Source organism: Hyla sarda, chromosome 5 (assembly GCF_029499605.1).
Source record: "Hyla sarda isolate aHylSar1 chromosome 5, aHylSar1.hap1, whole genome shotgun sequence".
In the NCBI taxonomy this organism is placed as follows: Eukaryota; Metazoa; Chordata; class Amphibia; order Anura; family Hylidae; genus Hyla; species Hyla sarda.
Genome location: NC_079193.1, coordinates 184,046,952 through 184,067,480, shown reverse-complemented (window position 1 = coordinate 184,067,480; position 20,529 = coordinate 184,046,952). Strand labels below are relative to the sequence as shown.

At 42.4% G+C, this 20,529-nt stretch overlaps 1 protein-coding gene across 8 annotated transcripts in view; it reads right to left on the bottom strand.

The window, feature by feature from the left end:
• The window catches only part of LOC130273677 (uncharacterized), a 79,159-nt gene that overhangs the window by 52,054 nt on the left and 6,576 nt on the right, over positions 1–20,529 (bottom strand). For 2 of the 8 annotated variants that reach the window (XR_008844083.1, XM_056520879.1), the window contains exons 1-6: positions 14,095–14,236; positions 9,569–9,694; positions 7,954–8,058; positions 3,854–3,928; positions 688–759; positions 557–575 (exon numbers count right to left, since the gene is read on the bottom strand). Coding sequence is in view for 7 of the 8 variants with exons in the window: in XM_056520879.1 (XP_056376854.1) it covers positions 557–575; positions 688–759; positions 3,854–3,892 (130 nt within the window). In the remaining variant the exon portion in view is untranslated. Of the gene's footprint in view, positions 1–556; positions 576–687; positions 760–3,853; positions 3,929–7,953; positions 8,059–9,568; positions 9,695–14,094; positions 14,237–20,529 lie in introns of those variants that run through there. The other 6 variants (XM_056520873.1, XM_056520878.1, XM_056520874.1 and 3 more) reach the window with 5 other exon arrangements.

Genomic DNA, 20,529 nt, shown 5'->3' with positions numbered 1-20,529 from the left:
CATTAATAGCTGTGTGTTGAGTTATTTTGTGGGGACACAACATTAAATACTATTATACAGGCTGTGCACTCACTACTTTTATTTCAGCAGAATGACTTTTCTTCCGTGTTGTCACATGAAAAGATATAATAAAATATTTACAAAAATGTAAGGGTGTACTCAGTTATGTGAGATACAGTACATCTATTTAGGTACACTTGTTTTTAACTTGTCTTTAGAGATGAGCGAACTTACAGTAAATTCGATTCGTCACGAACTTCTCGGCTCGGCAGTTGATGACTTATCCTGCGTAAATTAGTTCAGCCTTCAGGTGCTCCGGTGGGCTGGAAAAGGTGGATACATTCCTAGGAAAGAGTCACTGGCCCACGGGAGCACCTGAAAGCTGAACTAATTTATGCAGGAAAAGTCATCAACTGCTGAGCCGAAAAGTTTGTGACAAATCGAATTTACTGTAAGTTCGCTCATCTCTACTTGTCTTCTTTAGAAATACTACCTGTTCTGTTTATGTCATACTTCAGTATAAACTGTATAAGGATTATTACACAGCTCTACTTACCAGGTGATTCTTCTTTCACCTAAGTTGGGAAAAAAAGTCACACACTATTAATTAAACATTAACATTATAATATCAAAATATACCTGTAGTGATTTTTTCATAGTATGCTAAGATATTGTAAAGCCACTTACTGCATTCCAGTGTTTAATTCCTCCTATGTGGTTACTGAAATTTAATACTGAGGAGAAGGAAACTTGGCAAACCTACAATACGAGTAAAGAAATGTAAGAGAAATCAAATGAAAAATAATATTATATAAATAAATGAGAAATATATATATATATATATATATATATATATATATATATATATATATAAAATGTGCAATTGCTATTATGGAGGTAAATATTGTGATTTCGATATGCGAGAAAGGCTATATGGGCAGGCTGCTTTATGAGGAGGGATGGCTACATGAAATTCATATAGCCATCCCCCCCCCCCCATTCCATTTCAGCCCTAGAAAAGACAGACAAAGAACTCTCTCACACACCAAGGAAAGAGGTCCAACAAGATGGAAGCCATGTGAGATGCGAAGATTGACCATTCAGCTTTCCCAGGAGCAGAAGTGAGATTCTTACATAGACTTGGTAAGAGACACAAAAATGGTATTCCATTTAATTAAAACTAATTCTATAATGTGGATGGAATTATACCATTTAGATTGGCAAATAATTAAAGGGGTATTCCAGGCAAAAAAATTTTTATATATATCAACTGGCTCCGGAAAGTTAAACAGATTTGTAAATTACTTCTATTAAAAAATCTTAATCCTTCCAATAGTTATTAGCTTCTGAAGTTTTCTGTCTAACTGCGCAATGATGATGTCACGTCCCGGGAGCTGTGCATGATGGGAGAATATCCCCATAGGAACTGCACAGCTCCGGGGACATGAGTCATCAGAGAGCAGTTAGACAGAAAACAACAACTCAACTTCAGAAGCTAATAACTATTGGAAGGATTAAGATTTTTTAATAGAAGTAATTTACAAATCTGTTTCCCGAGCCAGTTGATATATAAAAAAAAAAGGTTTTGGCCTGGAATACCCCTTTAAATTAATTATCTCCATATTGCCCATCATGATGTTTCCTCTGGACAGAGTGATGTATAAATGTTTTTCTTCTATGATATCCTAACCTAGTAGCTCATGTTGTATTGTAACAGTTGCTCACTATTCACATGTATTGTTCTACTATAGGTAGTCAATTAACAGGCTTGTAATGTTTACTAATATATCTAATTGATATTCATTTGCATATATCATTGTGTTTGTTACTCATTTATGTTTATAACTTCATAACCAACAAATCTGCATACTTTTATAATACCTGTGTATTATTGTATATTGAAAAACGACATCCTTAGCGTTAATGTAATCCTGTAATAAAATGAACTTGATATCTGAGGAAACAGTCGGACTCAGAGGTGAATTGTATCGATTAGGCTTGTCTACAATTCACCAGGTCATAATTTTTATACATTTTGATTATTTTCAATTTTTCATAATTAATATATATATATATATATATATATATATATATATATATATATATATTTTTTTTTTTAGGAACATAATTCATAATTGAATTACTACCTCACAACAACATCTGCTGCACTGGGCCGCCCAGGAGTGATGGTGGCTCCGCCCCATGACCTGCAGTGGCTCTGCCCCCTAACCTGTTGTGACTCCGCCCCTAACTTCTACAGTGCAGTTGGACCCCCACCAATCACCTAGTCATTCCCAATCCTGTGGATCCGTTTTAATCTTGAGATAACCCAATTTAAGGGTTATTCTAATTACTGAGATGCGAAAGCTGAAATGTCCGAACATGAAAATTCACACAACCAATGAAAAACTTGGCACTCAATTTTTAGAGTAGGTGAATATTATTTGCAGTCCTAAATAGAAATATATGGACCTATTGCTGCGAAGGACAGTGTAGATAGGTAGAATCCTCCAATTGCAGTGAAACAAGTGTGCTGTAAAGCAACCAATAGCCGCTAGGAAAAGTGACTATAAGCAAGCTTGTTTTATGGCTATTGGCCTATTCTACCTATCTACACCATTCTGTGCATTCTGGTTTTCTGATAAAGTCCGATTAGAACTCAAACATCAATATATATATTTAGGGTAACAAATAAAATTCTCATATATACTGTATATATTCGAGAATAAGAAGAGTTTTTCTGAACGATTTTTCGTGCTGAAAACGCCCCCCTTGGCTTATACTCGAGTGAACTCTCCATCTGTCAATCCCTTCTCAGTGGTAGAACACTATGCAAAACAATGAATAGCGTCCAGGCACTGCTGAACAATAGAATGGCTGTTTATACAGGTAAGGAGCAGGACTGCTATAACGAGGATACCTGCTGCTATGTAGTGGGAAGATGTGTGGTGCGGCTTCAACCCAGCGAGAGTGGGTTAATAGACGAGACTTGCATCAACAACAAAGAAGAAGTACAGAATGAATCGCACTCACCACTAGTGTTCCCAGGAAAAACGATCCTTTAATGCATTTACTAGTGACGTTTCCTTGACGACAACGCACAGGGATATTCATGCGTAGGGGCCGGGCCCGGAGCGGAGAATAGGGCCTTCCGGTGAAAATGGACAGCCCGGAACGACTAACCCACCCCACCGGACGGTCCCTGCAGCATAGATGGGCCGGACCAGCTCACCCTTCCTTCCCACCGAGGGGAGGAGAGTAGAAAACTAAAGGGGGGGTCTGGATGATGACGAAGGCCTGGCAGTGGTCTTCAACCTGCGGACCTCCAGATGTTTCAAAACTACAACTCCCAGCATGCCCGGACAGCGGATGGCTGTCCGGGCATGCTGGGAGTTGTAGTTTTGCAACATCTGGAGGTCCGCAGGTTGAAGACCACTGATTGAAGGGATTGACAGGCGGTGATGATGAAGGGGGGGGGGGTCTGGATGATGACAGGGTGATGATGACGGGGGTCTGGATGATGACAGGGTCTGGATGATTACAATGGGGGGGGGGGATGATGTATTTCCCACCCTAGGCTTATAGTCGAGTCAATAACTTTTCCTGGGTTTTTGGGGTGAAATTAGGGGCCTCGGCTTATATTCGGGTCGGCTTATACTAGAGTATATACGGTACTGAAAATGGAGTGCCAAGTTTTTTGTACCAATTATCAAGGATTGAGATTGTACTTGAACACCATCACCATGAGTGCCATATTTATATAAAAAAAAATCAGTCATATTTTAAAAATTAAAATACCAAACAGCTCAACAATAAAATAAAAATGGATACATTAAGAAAAAAAGAAACTTACCTCACAAACAAAGAGTGGTTTATTCTGTTCCGAACTCATTTCTATTCAGTCCCCAGCTTTCCTGCTAAGGAATGGCTGAAAGACAAACATGAAACAAACCACATTAGCGCGGAAGGTTTTTTCAGTATCTCCACATAGTTTTTTTATCCAAATTTTCATTTGACGTATTTGTTCACAACAGGTGAATGCTTAAATAACAGGTAATGTAATTTGCATTTGAAAATCACTGATAATTAAGTAGTAAGCTGCAATGCAGAACACAGCCTGTGATCAAGAATGGCACTGTAAGCAACAAAGGAGACCCGGAATTGAAGCAAAAAACTACAAAAAAACTACAAAATTAAATGCTGTTTTATAGTGGTCACCAATTGCTTTAAAACCACAGCAAATAAAACCTAGTTATCGTGGGGACTAAAAGATTTTCCATATTTATATTAAAGGGAGTCTGTCACTTAGGGCTGCCTACAGTCCAATCTGCAGGCAGCATGCTATAGAGCAGGAGTTGCTTAACCCCTTAAGGACTGAGCCCTTTTTCGCAATTCTGACCACCGTCACTTTAAGCGTTAATAACTCTAAAACACTTTTACCGAATATTCTGATTCTGAGACTGTTTTTTCGTGACATATTCTACTTTACTTTGGTGTTAAATTTTCGGCGTTACTTGCATCCTTTTCTTGGTAAAAAATCCCCAAATTCCATGAAAATTTTTAAAATTGTGCATTTTTCTAACTTTGAAGCTCTCTACTTGTAAGGAAAATGGATATTCCATATAAATGTAATTTTTATTCATAAATACAATATGTCCACTTTATGTTGGCATCATAAAATGGACATATTTTTACTTATTGAAAAAATTAGGGGGCTTCAAAGTAGAGCAGCAATTTTAAAAAATTTCATGAAAATTGAAAGGGACAGATGTTACAGAACTACAAATCCCAGCATGCCTGGGTGGTCTAGGCATGCTGAGAGTTGTAGTTTGGCAACATCTGGAGGGCTACCGTTTGGGCACCACTGTAACAGTGGTCACCAAACTGTGACCCTCCAGATGTTCCAAAACTACAACTCCCAGCATGCCCAGACAGCCTTTGTCTGTCTGGACATGCTGGGAGTTGCAGTCCGGCCTTCCTAGTGGTTGCCACAGTAAAGATCACTTTACTTTCACTTTCATTTCTCCCCCCCCCACCGTCGATTCCCTACCTGAGCCGTGATCTCCGCTGAATGTCTGTGATGATCGACGGGCCCCACGCATGTTCTCCTCAGGTACAGGCCTCCATCTTCTCCCCCCCGTTCTGCCCGACATCCAGGGGTGGGCAGAACGGGGGATTTCCATGGCAACCCCCTGTCCTGCGCTGCCATTGGTCAGAACTCAGTTCTGACTAATGGCAGGGGATAGGAGGAGATCGGAGCGCTGCAACCTCACTCCCATCCCTTAGGATGATCGGGGCTGTCACTGACAATTCCGATCATCCCTATTTTCCGGGTGATCGGGTCACCAGAGACCCGATCAGCCCGGAATTGGAGAAAATCGCATGTCTGAATTGACATGCGATTTTCTCCGTTCGCCGACATGTGGGGGTCTCAGGACCCCCCCTCGGCGATGTGCCGGGATGCCTGCTGAATGATTTCAGCAGGCATCCCGATCCGGTCCCCAACCAGCTACCGGCAGGGACCGGAATTTTCACAGGCGTATCCATACGCCCTCAGTCCTTAAGGACTTTAAAACGGGGGCGTATGAATACGCCCGCCGTCCTTAACAGGTTAAAAGATTTATATATAGGTTTGTGGGATAGGTTCCAGTATAACTTGTCATTTATTCCTGTAAACCTCTGCTTATTCTAGGCTAAGTAGTTAATTGGGTGGTACTACGGTGATTGACAGCTCTCTAATTGCACACTTATACATATATAGCCGTCCATCACAGTTATCCAGAACATTTTCCCACAAAATTAAATATCAGTCTTTAACGTGACAGCGCTTAATGTAGAAAATCAGCATCCAGCTCCATTTCTCCTAGCAGAAGGTCTGTGGTTGCACATTCTTAGGGTATGTTCACACTGAGGAATTGGAGAGGAATTTACTTGAGTAATTCCGCTCACTTATTCCTCTCCAATTCATTCAGCAGTGCCAAACCCCATTGATTTGAATAGAATTCCGCTCCTCAGTTCACTGAGGAATTACTGCAAGCAGAATTCCATTCTGCATGAAGAATGAGCATGTCCTTTCTTCATGTGGAATCCGCGTCTAAATTCTCAAATACCGCAATGTAAAATTTTTTAGTCCCGCCGAACACGTTTTCATGCGGAAAAAAAAAAGGGAAATTAAAATTGGTGGTTGTAGTCCAGCAAAACAAAAATACTGTTCTCTTCTATATTCCACGAGGAAAATTCGCGTCAATTACACGCGGAAAAAAAAAGGAAATTCCGCGGTGCAATTTTGAAGCAGGAATTCCTCTCCAATTTCTCAGTGTGAACATACCCTAACAGCGCTGTGTGATCTACATGCATTAATCTTGGAGAGCAGAAACTGATACAGAAAGCCACATTCAGCAGTCTACAACTAGCTGCTCATATGTACTGTAGCTTACTGCCAGCAGAGGACTATAACAGAAGTGTGCACAATGCAGGCAAGACTAATATACTATCCATTTAAAGGAAATCTGTCATCAATGTCACCTGCACTAACCTGTTGGTACAGGTGTGTAAAGAGAAGGATAAGGATTGATGATAATATAACTTACCTATTCTGATCTGTCACTCTGTTTGTCCATTATCCTCCTTATTCGGGCAGCAGGCTGTATGCTTCTGCTTCCTCACTCAGCCTCGCTGCAAGCAGGCTTAAAGCAGCAGCAAATGACGTCTGCATACTCCTGGAGCGCCACCATGCATCAAGCCTGCCTCTCGAATATTGAAGATAAGGGCCGAACAGGGTGAAGGATCAGGAATAAGTATCATTATCATAAGTGTCATGTGCACTACCAACCTGTACCAACAGGTTACTGTGGGTGATACTAAAGAAATGCTTCTTCTTCTTCTTTAAAAAAGCACTGCAGGGAGTTTTTCTTATTAAGTGGAGCATAGGCTATTATTAGAGAAAAATGCAGAAGTTCTTTTGCATGCCTTGTGCTTACATGTTTTAGTTGATGTGGCAGGCATGGGTTTTTAGCCATACTAATTCCTGTCTATATTTCCCGTGAATCCTCTGGCTTCGCAGAAAGAGGGGGTGGTGCAATTCCCTTAATGAAACAAACCTAATCACAAGCCTAAACTGCTGAGTTGTGGTTTGGTTTAGGCTGTGTTCACACATTGCATTTTTGAACATGTGAATGCAGCCTCAGGTAAGGTGTAAAACTGCTATATATACTGATTCCAAAGAGATTATAGCAGCAGAATACAGATAGAGCTGGGTGGGGAGGGGTCTGGGAGCCACCAGGAGAGTCTGAGAGATTATGATGTCATCCTGTAGTTCAAATGTAGTCATCTGATCCAGGACAGACCACTCCTCACACATAAAGCACTCTGATTTTCTGTGGGACAGACTTGTGATTGTATGACCCAGTTACAGTAATGGAATGCATTTATACTTCATTTTTGAAGGAATATTGATGTTCCGGTCAGACGAAGGCCAATAGGCCAATGGACCTGGACACTATTTCGAGTCAACCCGCACTCCAGGAAAAACAGTTAAACTTAAGTTAATTGAATCAGATTTACTACACATGATATAATAGCGCTGTGCTAACACCGACAGGTTTCCAGACTATCCTGGCTTTTAATCATAATAAATAAATGTGAGGTATTGTGATAATTCCATGCAGGCAAAACCATGCACCCACCCATGCAGTAGCCAATGGCCGTACAATGATGGGGCTAGGGCTAGCACCGATTACTACATGGGGGAATAGTCTCACCAGCGCGCAGTGATCACAAGAGAGTACACCTCCCCACTTCTGTCTCCAAAGTTATCACGGAATGCGGAGGTGGAGTGCAGGGCAGGGAGTAGCGGTAATACTTTACTGCTCCCCAGATAATCCTTTTAATACACCACAACAGAAAACCATTAAAATAATAGTTTGTTTCAATATATTCACAGAAAATACCTACCAGTAATAGTTGAACCACTGAGCTTCTCTTTCCAGCACAAGTAGAATATTGCTTGCAGTTACTCTGACCGTAGCTTATACTCAGCAGCTAAATGGTAAAGGTCAGCTGCAGGGAAAAGAGGGTGCATAATATAAAATTAATGTATCTTTTGAAAGTTATTTGCAAATCCAACAAAAAATATGCGGATCATTCCTGCATTACTTTTAAAAAACAACAGAAAATATAAAACCTGTAAGCAAATTGTGCTAAAAGCTTATACACAGATGACAGGTGCTAGTGCAACAAGATAAATTCTACATCAAAAAGTTTAGCATGAAACGGGGCATGGCTTTCTTATACAGAGGAGGGGTTTAAAAGAAAAAACAGATTATTGAAAAGCCGGAAAATTATACAAACTTTAGTACAATTTTTTTTCTCCGCTCAACTCCTCTAAAATAACAGACACCTGATAGGCCCCATTGACGTCAATAGGATCCATCAGGACCCGTTTTGCAAAGGGCCCTTTCGGCTTCGTTGTTTTGTGCTGAACGGACCACAATGATGGTGTGAACTTACTGTTCAACAAACTCTGCATAAAACAGTACAAGTAAATGTAAGAAACTTTATATTATGAGTTATTAGAAAAGAATGTTTCTATGTCCACTTCTCTGGTGTATATCTCCTCTGTTCTCCAGCCTAGGCAGCTCTCTGAAGAAGTTAGTTTCCTAACGAAACGTTAGAGCAATTTATCAAGTTTTTAGACAGGAAGACAGTGTGTATTAAGGGTGCGGAGTTACTGTGTGATGGTAGAGTGATATACTGACCATACACAGTGAGAAATAAGATAACTCCTACACCAGCACTATAGCACCACCAAGTGGGCTAATACAAGAAGACACACTGTCTTTCCTGACAATTTTAAATATATATAAGTTTCACAATCACAGATAGACCTTTTAAGTAATAAGAATAAAAGTTATATTTTAATTGGGTTACAGATAGGGTATTGTTCCCCGGAAGGGAGGATCTCCTCCCAGAAGGGGATTGGAAAATTTACTATTGAACCCATAACCCAATGGGACCACTGGTGTTGGATCTCTGCTACTAGAGACTTAGCCTAACCAGCTGATTGCAGTAGAGGCAAAAACTTTAAAGGGGTACGCCACTGCTCAGCGTTTGGAACAAACTGTTCCGAACGCTGGAGCTGGCAGTTCGTGACGTCATAACCCCGCCCCCTCAATGCAAGTCTATGGGAGGGGGCGTGGCGGCTGTCACGCCCCCTCCCTTAGACTTGCATTGAGGGGAGGGGGCTTGGCGGCATGAGGGGGTGGGGCGTGACATCATGAGCGGTGGGGCTATTACGTCATGAGCTCCCGACTCCAGCGTTCAGAACAATTTGTTCCAAACACTGAGCAGCGGAGTATCCCTTTTAAAGCTTTTTTTTTGCTGGGGTAAGAAGTCATTCTTGGTAAATAAAGGGATATACAAATATGTTACAGATCATAATTAGATCGGTAGAAGTTGTTTATATCAACCAGTGACCAGTGACATTTTCTCCATACATTTAATTTGTAACTCGAACAAGTAATAAAGTGTTTCTATTACAGACACTGTAGATTAACATGGATGCGTTTACCTATTGTCTGTAGCTCACCCTGTCCACCAGGGATGGAGGGGCTTAATACTCACATTTTTTGATAAAAGTAGAGTTCCCAGTTTCCAGACCTCCAGAGATCAGACATTTATGGCATATCCAATAGACCTGTAATAAATGGTAAGAGGGGTATAAGTCCTCATTGCACATTGCTTACATATCAGCATCTCAGGAGAGAGCGGCCATAAAAAATATGGCTGTGGAGACATGTTGGGTAGGCTGTTCTCATTGGTGAATGCAGGGTACAGACAGGGGTGCAAGGTACAGAAAGTAGAGAGGCGCCTCCGATAACTACTCCAGTGACCATCCGTGACTCCCTTCTCTTTCAGTTCAGGTGCGTCTGTCACTGTGATTAGTATATATGTTGGTCGGCACTACCGTTGGGGGTGGTGCACGTGGTGGATCAGGTCTAGTAACAGTGTAAATAAAGTGCCAGAACTCACCAAGTATATTCAGGGATAAGGAGATTTATTGCATATTCTTTAAACCAAACCGGACAGAGGAAGGCTACCACCGAAACGCGTCCTGTTTGATTTAAAGGAAGCTCCTTATTCTAGGCGAGTGCTGGGACATTATTTATACTGTCACCGTGATTGGCACAGAACGCAGTCTCCAGTTCCTACACTACTCTACAGCGGCCGCCGGCCAGTGAACATTAACCCCTTAACGACATTAAATGTAAATGTACATCCTGGTGCACTGATGCAAAAAAGAAACCTTTCAAAAGTTGCGGTTTTCTTATCAATTTCCCTACAAATATTTTTTGGTTGCCCCGTACATTTTATGGTAGAATAAAAGGGTTCACCTTCCCTGTGATACCTTCTAAATCTGGCCCGTGAGACTTTTGAGAGACATTTCACAAAAAGTTGCACATAAATTGGTGACCACAGCACAAAGGGGAGATTTATCAAAACCTGTGTAGAGGAAGAGTGCTGCAGTTGCCCATGACAACCAGATTGCTTCTTTCATTTTTTACAGGTCTCTATAAAGATAAAAGAAGCAATCTGATTGGTTGCCACAGGCAATTGCACCTCTCTCTCTCTCTACACAGGTTTTGATAAATCTCCCCCAAAGTGCTCTGAATAAGAAAGGTATAAGGTCTAAATGACATGTCACAGATAAAATTGCACTGGGTCAGCCTGCGACAAATTTAGACCAAAAAAGCAGTCTAAACAGATTGATAAATTCCCCTCAAACTGTGGAAGTGTGTATGTTGAAAAGTCCCCCCATTGGTCTAAATTCCCCAGATTGGTCTTCGCATAGTGAACATTATTCCATAACAGTGTTATTGTATTAGTCAGTGGCAATGGTAGTCATGGTGTGGCAGTATTTGTCCCTCACTGGTAACACAGCTAGCAGTGTGCACATATTTCACTTTGTTTGGAAGTTCTCACCATTTTTGTTTTTTGTACTGGTAATATTGGTATCAGTATACAGGATTTGGTCAGTAACAGTATAATGGTAATAAATATAGTGATAATATAACACTGATATTATTGGTCAGTATAATAGATTTGTAAAGTATAACTGGAGCTACCTCTGAGTGTGCACACACACTATTCCTCTATATACCACAATGTGATCACACATTGACTGATACAGGAACATCCTCAGCAGTGTACACATACTACTCCTCTGAATGTGATTGATACAGGAACATCCTCAGCAGTACACACAGTACTCCTCTGTATACAATGTGATCACACAATGACTGATACAGGAACATCCTCAGCAGTGTACACATACTACTCCTCTGAATGTGATTGATACAGGAACATCCTCAGCAGTACACACAGTACTCCTCTGTATACAATGTGATCACACAATGACAGATACAGGAACATCCTCAGCAGTACACACACTACTCCTCTGAATGTAATTTCACAGTTATACACACAGTACTCCTCTATATACCACAATCTCATCAAAACAACAGACACATGGACTCCTCTGCAGTGTGCACACACACAAACACACACACACACTACTCCTCTATATACAATGTGATCACACAATGATCCATACAGGAACAGTAGTACACACACTCCTCCTCTGTATATAACAATGTGATCACACAATGACTGATACAGGAACATCCTCAGCAGTGTACACACACACACACACACACACACACACTACTCCTCTATATACAATGTGATCACACAATGATCCATACAGGAACAGTAGTACACACACTCCTCCTCTGTATATAACAATGTGATCACACAATGACTGATACAGGAACATCCTCAGCAGTGCACACACACACACACACACACACACACACACTACTCCTCTATATACAATGTGATCACACAATGATCCATACAGGAACAATAGTATACACACTCCTCCTCTGTATATAACAATGTGATCACACAATGACTGATACAGGAACATCCTCAGCAGTGCACACACACACACACACACACACACACACTACTCCTCTATATACAATGTGATCACACAATGATCCATACAGGAACAGCAGCATACACACTCCTCCTCTGTATATAACAATGTGATCACACAATGACTGATACAGGAACATCCTCAGCAGTGCACACACACACACACACACACACTACTCCTCTATATACAATGTGATCACACAATGATCCATACAGGAACAATAGTATACACACTCCTCCTCTGTATATAACAATGTGATCACACAATGACTGATACAGGAACATCCTCAGCAGTGTACACACACACACACACACACACACACTACTCCTCTGTATACAATGTGATCACACAATGACCGATACAGAAATATCCTCAGCAGCGTACACACACTACTCCTCTATATACAATGTGATCACACAATGATCCATACAGGAACAGTAGTACACACACTCCTCCTCTGTATATAACAATGTGATCACACAATGACTGATACAGGAACATCCTCAGCAGTGTACACATACTACTCCTCTGAATGTGACTGATAAAGGAACATCCTCAGCAGTACACACAGTACTCCTCTATATACCACAATCTGATCACAACAACCGACACATGGACATCCTCTGCAGTGTGCACACACTACTCCTCTGTATACAATGTGATCACACAATGACCGATACAGGAACATCCTCAGCAGTGTACACACACACTCCTCCTCTGTATATAACAATGTGATCACACAATGACCGATACAGGAACATCCTCAGCAGTGTACACATACTACTCCTCTGTATACAACTAAACACACACACACTACTCTTCTGTATACAACACACACACACTACTCTTCTGTATACAACACACACACACTACTCCTCTGTATACAACACACACACACTACTCCTCTGTATACAACACACACACACTACTCCTCTGTATACAACACACACACACTACTCCTCTGTATACAACACACACACACTACTCCTCTGTATACAACACACACACACTACTCCTCTGTATACAACACACACACACTACTCCTCTGTATACAACACACACACACTACTCCTCTGTATACAACACACACACACACTACTCCTCTGTATACAACACACACACACTACTCCTCTGTATACAACACACACTACTCCTCTGTATACAACACACACTACTCCTCTGTATACAACACACACTACTCCTCTGTATACAACACACACTACTCCTCTGTATACAACACACACTACTCCTCTGTATACAACACACACTACTCTTCTGTATACAACACACACACACTACTCCTCTGTATACAACACACACACACTACTCCTCTGTATACAACACACACACACTACTCCTCTGTATACAACACACACACACTACTCCTCTGTATACAACACACACACACACACACACTACTCCTCTGTATACAACACACACACACACTACTCCTCTGTATACAACACACACACACTACTCCTCTGTATACAACACACACTACTCCTCTGTATACAACACACACTACTCCTCTGTATACAACACACACTACTCCTCTGTATACAACACACACTACTCCTCTGTATACAACACACACTACTCTTCTGTATACAACACACACTACTCTTCTGTATACAACACACACTACTCCTCTGTATACAACACACACACACACTACTCCTCTGTATACAACACACTACTCCTCTGTATACAACACACACTACTCCTCTGTATACAACACACACTACTCCTCTGTATACAACACACACTACTCCTCTGTATACAACACACACTACTCCTCTGTATACAACACACACTACTCCTCTGTATACAACACACACTACTCTTCTGTATACAACACACACTACTCTTCTGTATACAACACACACACACACACACTACTCCTCTGTATACAACACACACACTACTGCTCTGTATAGAACAACTAAACACACACTACTCCTCTGTATACAACACACACACTACTGCTCTGTATACAACAACTAAACACACACTACTCCTCTGTATACAACACACACAACTCCTCTGTATACAACAACTAACCACCTGATCCTCCTTACTTCCCAGATTCTCCTCACCTCAATGTTTATCATTCGTCCACAGTCCATGCAACCTGTGTCGTCACTTCTGGTATGTGACGTCACAGAGATGCGGAAGGCAGCGGCTTGGTCAGTGCGCAGACGCAGTAGAGCGAAGATCCGGGTAAAAATCTGCAATGGATCTGGAAGAGCTACAGCGCGCGCTAGACAGGGACACGTTGCCATGGTGACCTAAGAAAAAAGCTTCTCAGCGAAGCTACTGGTTCTTAAAGGGACCCAGGTCACATATTATAGCGCCGCCAAATTCCACAGCGCTCTATAAGGGATCTGTGCTTCAGTTGTTAAATGGAAGTGTGACTGGGATCTGTTCTATAATCTACTTCCTATTGACTTTTGATTTAGCCTTTACATTTACCTGCTGCTTTTCAAGTAAAATACAACCCCCTATATGCGGCTTTTCTGACGCTCGGAGGAGACATACTGCATATTGGGATAACTGGCTGCAGTACTCGGCACTATCACTGGGTGGCAGTATACTTCTAGCACTCATAGGCTGGGTTCACATGGCAGAATTTCCTCTTCGAAAATCATCCTGATCAGGACCTTCTATTGATGTCAATGGGGCTTTACATTTCTCAAGGATTCCATTTAGAGTTTCCACATGGAAATTCTGCTTGGATCTGCCTCATATTACTTGTGTGCCAGGATTTTTGCATGGAGAAGTAGAGGAAATTCAGTGAGGGAATTCTGCCATGTAAACCCAGCCATAGGCTAAGTTCACACAGCCGAAAATGTGCGTAATGCCTGCCCAAAAAACAGGGAAGGATGTCCCGCACATTTGCATGTTGCAGAGGTGCTAGGACTGCTTGGAAATGCACCATCTTCATAGACGGCAATGAAATTAATGGGATTCTGCTGCAGCAGAATTTCCAACCAAATATTTCCGCAGAATACCACTCGGAAATTCTGCCATGTAAAAATTGCCATACACAGCAATGACTCTTTTAAGCCTATATTTTTAGGGTAGGGTCACACAGCGAATCTGCAGATGCGGTATCAGCAGTCACAGAGCGAGGTTCCTGCTGTGACCAGGTAGCTCTGTGTGTCTGGAAATCTGTCGCTATGAGCAGACACACAGAGCTGCAGGGAGCCCGCTCTGTTTTCACTTTGTGACTGCGGACAGCGCATCTGCAGCGTCAAATACAGCTCAAAATTAGCATATTTTTTTGGGGGGCTGTTACATGCAGGTTTTCTCTATGTTTTAGTAAATGCATTTTGGTTGCATTTTTTCCTGTGGCTTTTTACCCACAAATTATGTGAGTCAATGATTTCCTTTTGGATCACATGAATTGTAAGGTTAAATGTGGCCACAGATAAATGCAGCACACATTTAGGCTGGACTTACACATCACATAGGGGAGAATTTAGTCGATATTTAGTCCACCACTCTTATTTAAAGGGGTATTCCAGGAAAAAAAATATTTTTATATATCAACTGGCTCCAGAAAGTTAAACAGATCTGTAAATTACTTCTATTAAAAAATGTTAATCCTTCTAATAATTATCAGCTGCTGAAGTTGAGTTGCTGTTTTCTGTCTCACAACAGTGCTCTCTGCTGACATCTCTGCTTGTCTCAGGAATTGCACAGAGTAGGAGAGGTTTGCTATGGGGATTTGCTTCTACTCTGGACAGTTCCCGAGACAGGTGTCATCAGAGAGCACTTAGACAAAAAAAGAACAACTCAACTTCAGCAGCTCATAAGTACTGAAAGGATTAAGATTTTTTAATAGAAGTCATTTACAAATCTGTTTAACTTTCTGGAGCCAGTTGATTTATATATATATATATATATATATATATATAAAAGTTTTTTTTTCCTGGATAACCCCTATAAACCCCTGCAAGTGATCGCATTAGATTTATCCAGATGAATCCAGGTGCATCCGACCTTCTTATGCAGAAGCATTAGAAATTTACTAGTAGGCATAAATTGTAGTAAATTTCGTGTGTGGGGGAGGCCATGCCACCTTTGCAACAAGCCCCACCCACTTGGCGAACATGCCAAAGAGCAGCAAAAAAAAATTACAAATTAGTGTGCAAATCTCAGATATATTAGAAAGGTTAACGTTTTGGCAAAATGTACAAAACTTTGTACAACAAAGTTTTTGATTCTGACAGTGCCTATTTATTTTCTGCTTCAATAACTAACATATCAATTCTCTAACAAGGATTCTTTGTGAAATGATACTCTTGCACTTTGGAATTCTTCTCTAAATCTCCATTGACAAGGATTTTTGGTGGGAATATTTGGCAAGAAATTACAGATTTTGATGAGGATTTCCCAGGAAATTCATCAATAACCTAAGGCCCTATTGGCATGGTGGAATTCTGATCCGGAAAAATGTCATCCGGACATTGCACAGGCAGTGGCAACTCATTTCTAAGCGGATTCTGTAACAACCAGAATATATAACAGGCCTAGATACATGAGAAATATGACAATGATGATATTGTGACATCCTGAAAACATGGCAACCTAAATATATTAGGAATGTAGCAGTGATGATATTGTGAGTGCCTAAAGGTAACAACCTGGCTATATGAGAAACGTAACAGAGATAATATCGTATCCTGAAAAACATAACAGTAGTGACATTGAAACAGCCTGAAGATACCATAAAAACTATTTAACAGTGCTTTGTTCTTGTTTTTTTAGTTTGCATGTAAGATGGGCAGGAACCCCGCTAAATACAGTAGAGGGCCTCCTCCCATACTTTTTAGTAGTATGGCTGGGAAAAAATACTATATAGAAATATAAACATGGATCTATGAGTTATATAAAAAAAAATACATATTGACAGGGGGAAATATATATATATATCTATTTACATGTGAGCAGAAGAAAATGTACTATGGCAAAAGCTCCATTAGCAGACACCTCCAAATAGGGGACACCTTCCAATAGTGGACAGTTTTTTATTCCCCAGCAGTGTCCCATAAGACTTAATGTATTTGCACCCTCTGAATAGGGGACACTCCCAATAGCAGACACAAACACACCCAATAGGGGATAAAACACTCCCAATGAGGGACAAAACACACCCAATAGGGGATAAAACATTTTGTACACAGGGCCGTCGTCAGGGGCATACAACCAATACCCCATTAAGAGGCCCGGGCTCCTAGGGGCCCCTGGACCCCACTAAACCCCACTGTAGCAGCCCCAGCATAAAAGCAGAAGACCGCTATTTAAACAGTGGTCTCCTGCTTCTGTATGTCTGCTGGCCACATCATCCTCCCCCGATCCCTCTGTGCCAAATCATCCCCCCTATTACCCCCTGTGCCACATTATTTATCCTTGATCCCCCTGTGCCAGTTCATTCCCCCTTTATTACCCTCTATGCAAATGTATCACCCCCTCTTTACCACCCCCTATGCCATTTCATCCCCCCTGTGCCATTTCTTTCCCCCTTTATCCCACCTGTGCCATTTAATTTCCCCTTTATTCCCCTGTGCCACTTTATTCCCCCTGTTAATAAATCATACCCCCTTACCCTTGTGCCACATCACTTTTCCCCTTCCCTCCTCCCTCTGTTGTTCTTATCTGGCCAGCAGGCTCAGGTGCAGGGGCTCTCAGCAGGTTTGAGGGTCTCCTGACGTTCTTTGCGCTGCACCTACTGAGAGGCTGTAAGCAGCAGGTGCTGCCAGCAGTGACGAGTCACTCTACTGACTTCACTCGTCAGTGCCTGCAGTCACCGCTGCCCGCAGCAGCTGCTCTCAGTAGATGCAGCACAGAGGATGTCAGACGACCCTCAAACCCGCTGAGAGCCCCTGCACCTGAGCCTGCTAGCCAGGTAAGAAGAACAACGGGGGGAGGAGGGAAAGGTCATGTAGCACAAGCGGAGGGGGGGGGGGTAATGATTTGGCACAAGGCACAGGGGTGAAGAAATGGCACAGGGGATAAAGGGGGGAATGAAATTGCACTGGGGGGATGAATTTGCACAGAGGGGGGAATGAAGGAAGGAATGGAATGAAGTGGCATTGGAGGGATCAAGAGGGGGAAAAATGGCAGGAAATGGTACAGGGGGTGATAAGGGGTAATTAAATGGCACTGGTAGATTCTACTGTCATATGGCTTTTATAGTGTTTCATGGGTAATTACACTTTGGAGTGAGTACAGTACAGTATTTGGTCATTTATAAAGATTTTTCAATAGGGGACAGTTTTTTTTTCCTGTGAGTGTCTGCTATTGGGAGAGTCTACTGTAATATAAAGACAGGCAGTGGACATGCTGCTGACCATATGGCTCTATATAATGTCCCATTCCCAGCATTTCCACACGCCGCAATGATGCATATAAGTAAGGTCCTGCAGCGTTTAAGTTTGACACAATTACCCCTCACATGAATACTGAATTATAAATAAAATGATTTACAATAAATATTTAAATTGAAAAAAAAATGCCCATTTTCCAATAAAGCACTATATATAATAAGTATCGCCATGTTTGTAACAACTGGTAAATTCCCAAAGAACCTTCAGTTGACCACACCGGCACAATCATCGGTAATTCCCGCCTTGGAGCATGGCCTACTCAAGCAAGCCAGATCCAGATTCCAAGAAATGATGCCAACTCATGTGGAAAAGGTCCACAATTGTCATTTATTGAGGCATATAAAACATAATTAAAACACAGCAACCCAGAGTGGATGACTAATGCATTTTAAACTTGGCATTCTTAATCATAGTCTGAGGCTTTTGATGACAAACATCCTCTTGAAAACATTTCTTGTGGTTAGTTCCTCCTCCAAACTTTATAACAATATCCTTAAACTGTACCCGTCAGATCCAACAAAAAACTTTTCTTATATATATATATATATATATATATCACTAGGTACCTAATCCTGACCATGTACATCTAATTTTTATGTGTCTAGCACCTTTATTTATTATTAATTTATGTCACGATTCGGCTGGCAGGAGGTGGATCCTCTGTGCCAGAGAGGGATTGGCGTGGACCGTGCTAGTGGACCGGTTCTAAGCTGCTACTGGTTTTCACCAGAGCCCGCCGCAAAGCGGGATGGTCTTGCAGCGGCGGTAGCAACCAGGTCGTATCCACTAGCAACGGCTCAACCTCTCTGACTGCTGAAGATAGGCGCGGTACAAGGGAGTAGACAAGAGCAAGGTCGGACGTAGCAGAAGGTCGGGGCAGGCAGCAAGGATCGTAGTCAGGGGCAACGGCAGGAGGTCTGGAACACAGGCTAGGAACACACTGGGAAACGCTTTCACTGGCACGATGGCAACAAGATCCGGCAAGGAAGGGAAGGGGAAGTGAGGTTATATAGGGAAGTGCACAGGTGAATTCACTAATGAGAACCAGGCGCCAATCAGCGGCACACTGGCCCTTTAAATCGCAGAGACCCGGCGCGCGCGCGCCCTAGGGAGCGGGGCCGCGCGCGCCGGGACAAGACCGACGGAGAGCGAGTCAGGTACGGGAGCCGGGATGCGCATCGCGAGCGGGCGCCTGCCGCATAGCGAATCGCATCCCGGCTGGGAGAGGTATCGCAGCGCACCCGGTCAGCAGGTCTGACCGGGGCGCTGCAATTGCGAGAATGTTGCGAGCGCTCCGGGGAGGAGCGGGGACCCGGAGCGCTCGGCGTAACAGTACCCCCCCCCCTTGGGTCTCCCCCTCCTCTTGGAGCCTGAGAACCTGAGGACAAGACTTTTGTCTAGGATGTTGTCCTCAGGTTCCCAGGATCTCTCTTCAGGACCACAGCCCTCCCAATCCACCTGGAAAAATTTTTTTCCTCTGACCGTCTTGGAGGCCAGAATCTCCTTCACGGAGAAGACGTCAGAAGAGCCGGAAACAGGAGTGGGAGAAACAAATTTGGGAGAGAAGCGATTAATGATGAGTGGTTTAAGGAGAGAGACATGGAAGGCATTGGGAATACGGAGAGAAGGAGGAAGAAGGAGTTTGTAAGAGACAGGATTAATCTGGCACAAGACTTTGAAAGGACCAAGATAGCGTGGTCCCAGTTTGTAACTGGGGACACGAAAGCGGACATATTTAGCGGAGAGCCATACCTTGTCTCCGGGCGCAAAAATGGGGGGAGTTCTTCTTTTCTTATCGGCAAACCTTTTCATGCGGGATGAAGCCTGTAAAAGAGAATTTTGGGTCTCTTTCCATATGGTGGAAAGATCACGAGTCACTTCATCCACAGCGGGCAAACCAGAGGGCAAGGGAGTAGGGAGGGGGGGAAGAGGGTGACGGCCGTACACCACGAAAAATGGGGACTTAGCAGAAGATTCTGAGACTCTGAAGTTGTATGAAAATTCGGCCCATGGTAGAAGATCTGCCCAGTCATCCTGGAGGAAACAAAATGCCGTAAATAGTCACCCAGGACCTGGTTAATTCTTTCTACTTGCCCATTGGATTGGGGATGATAAGAAGAAGAGAAGTTTAATTTAATC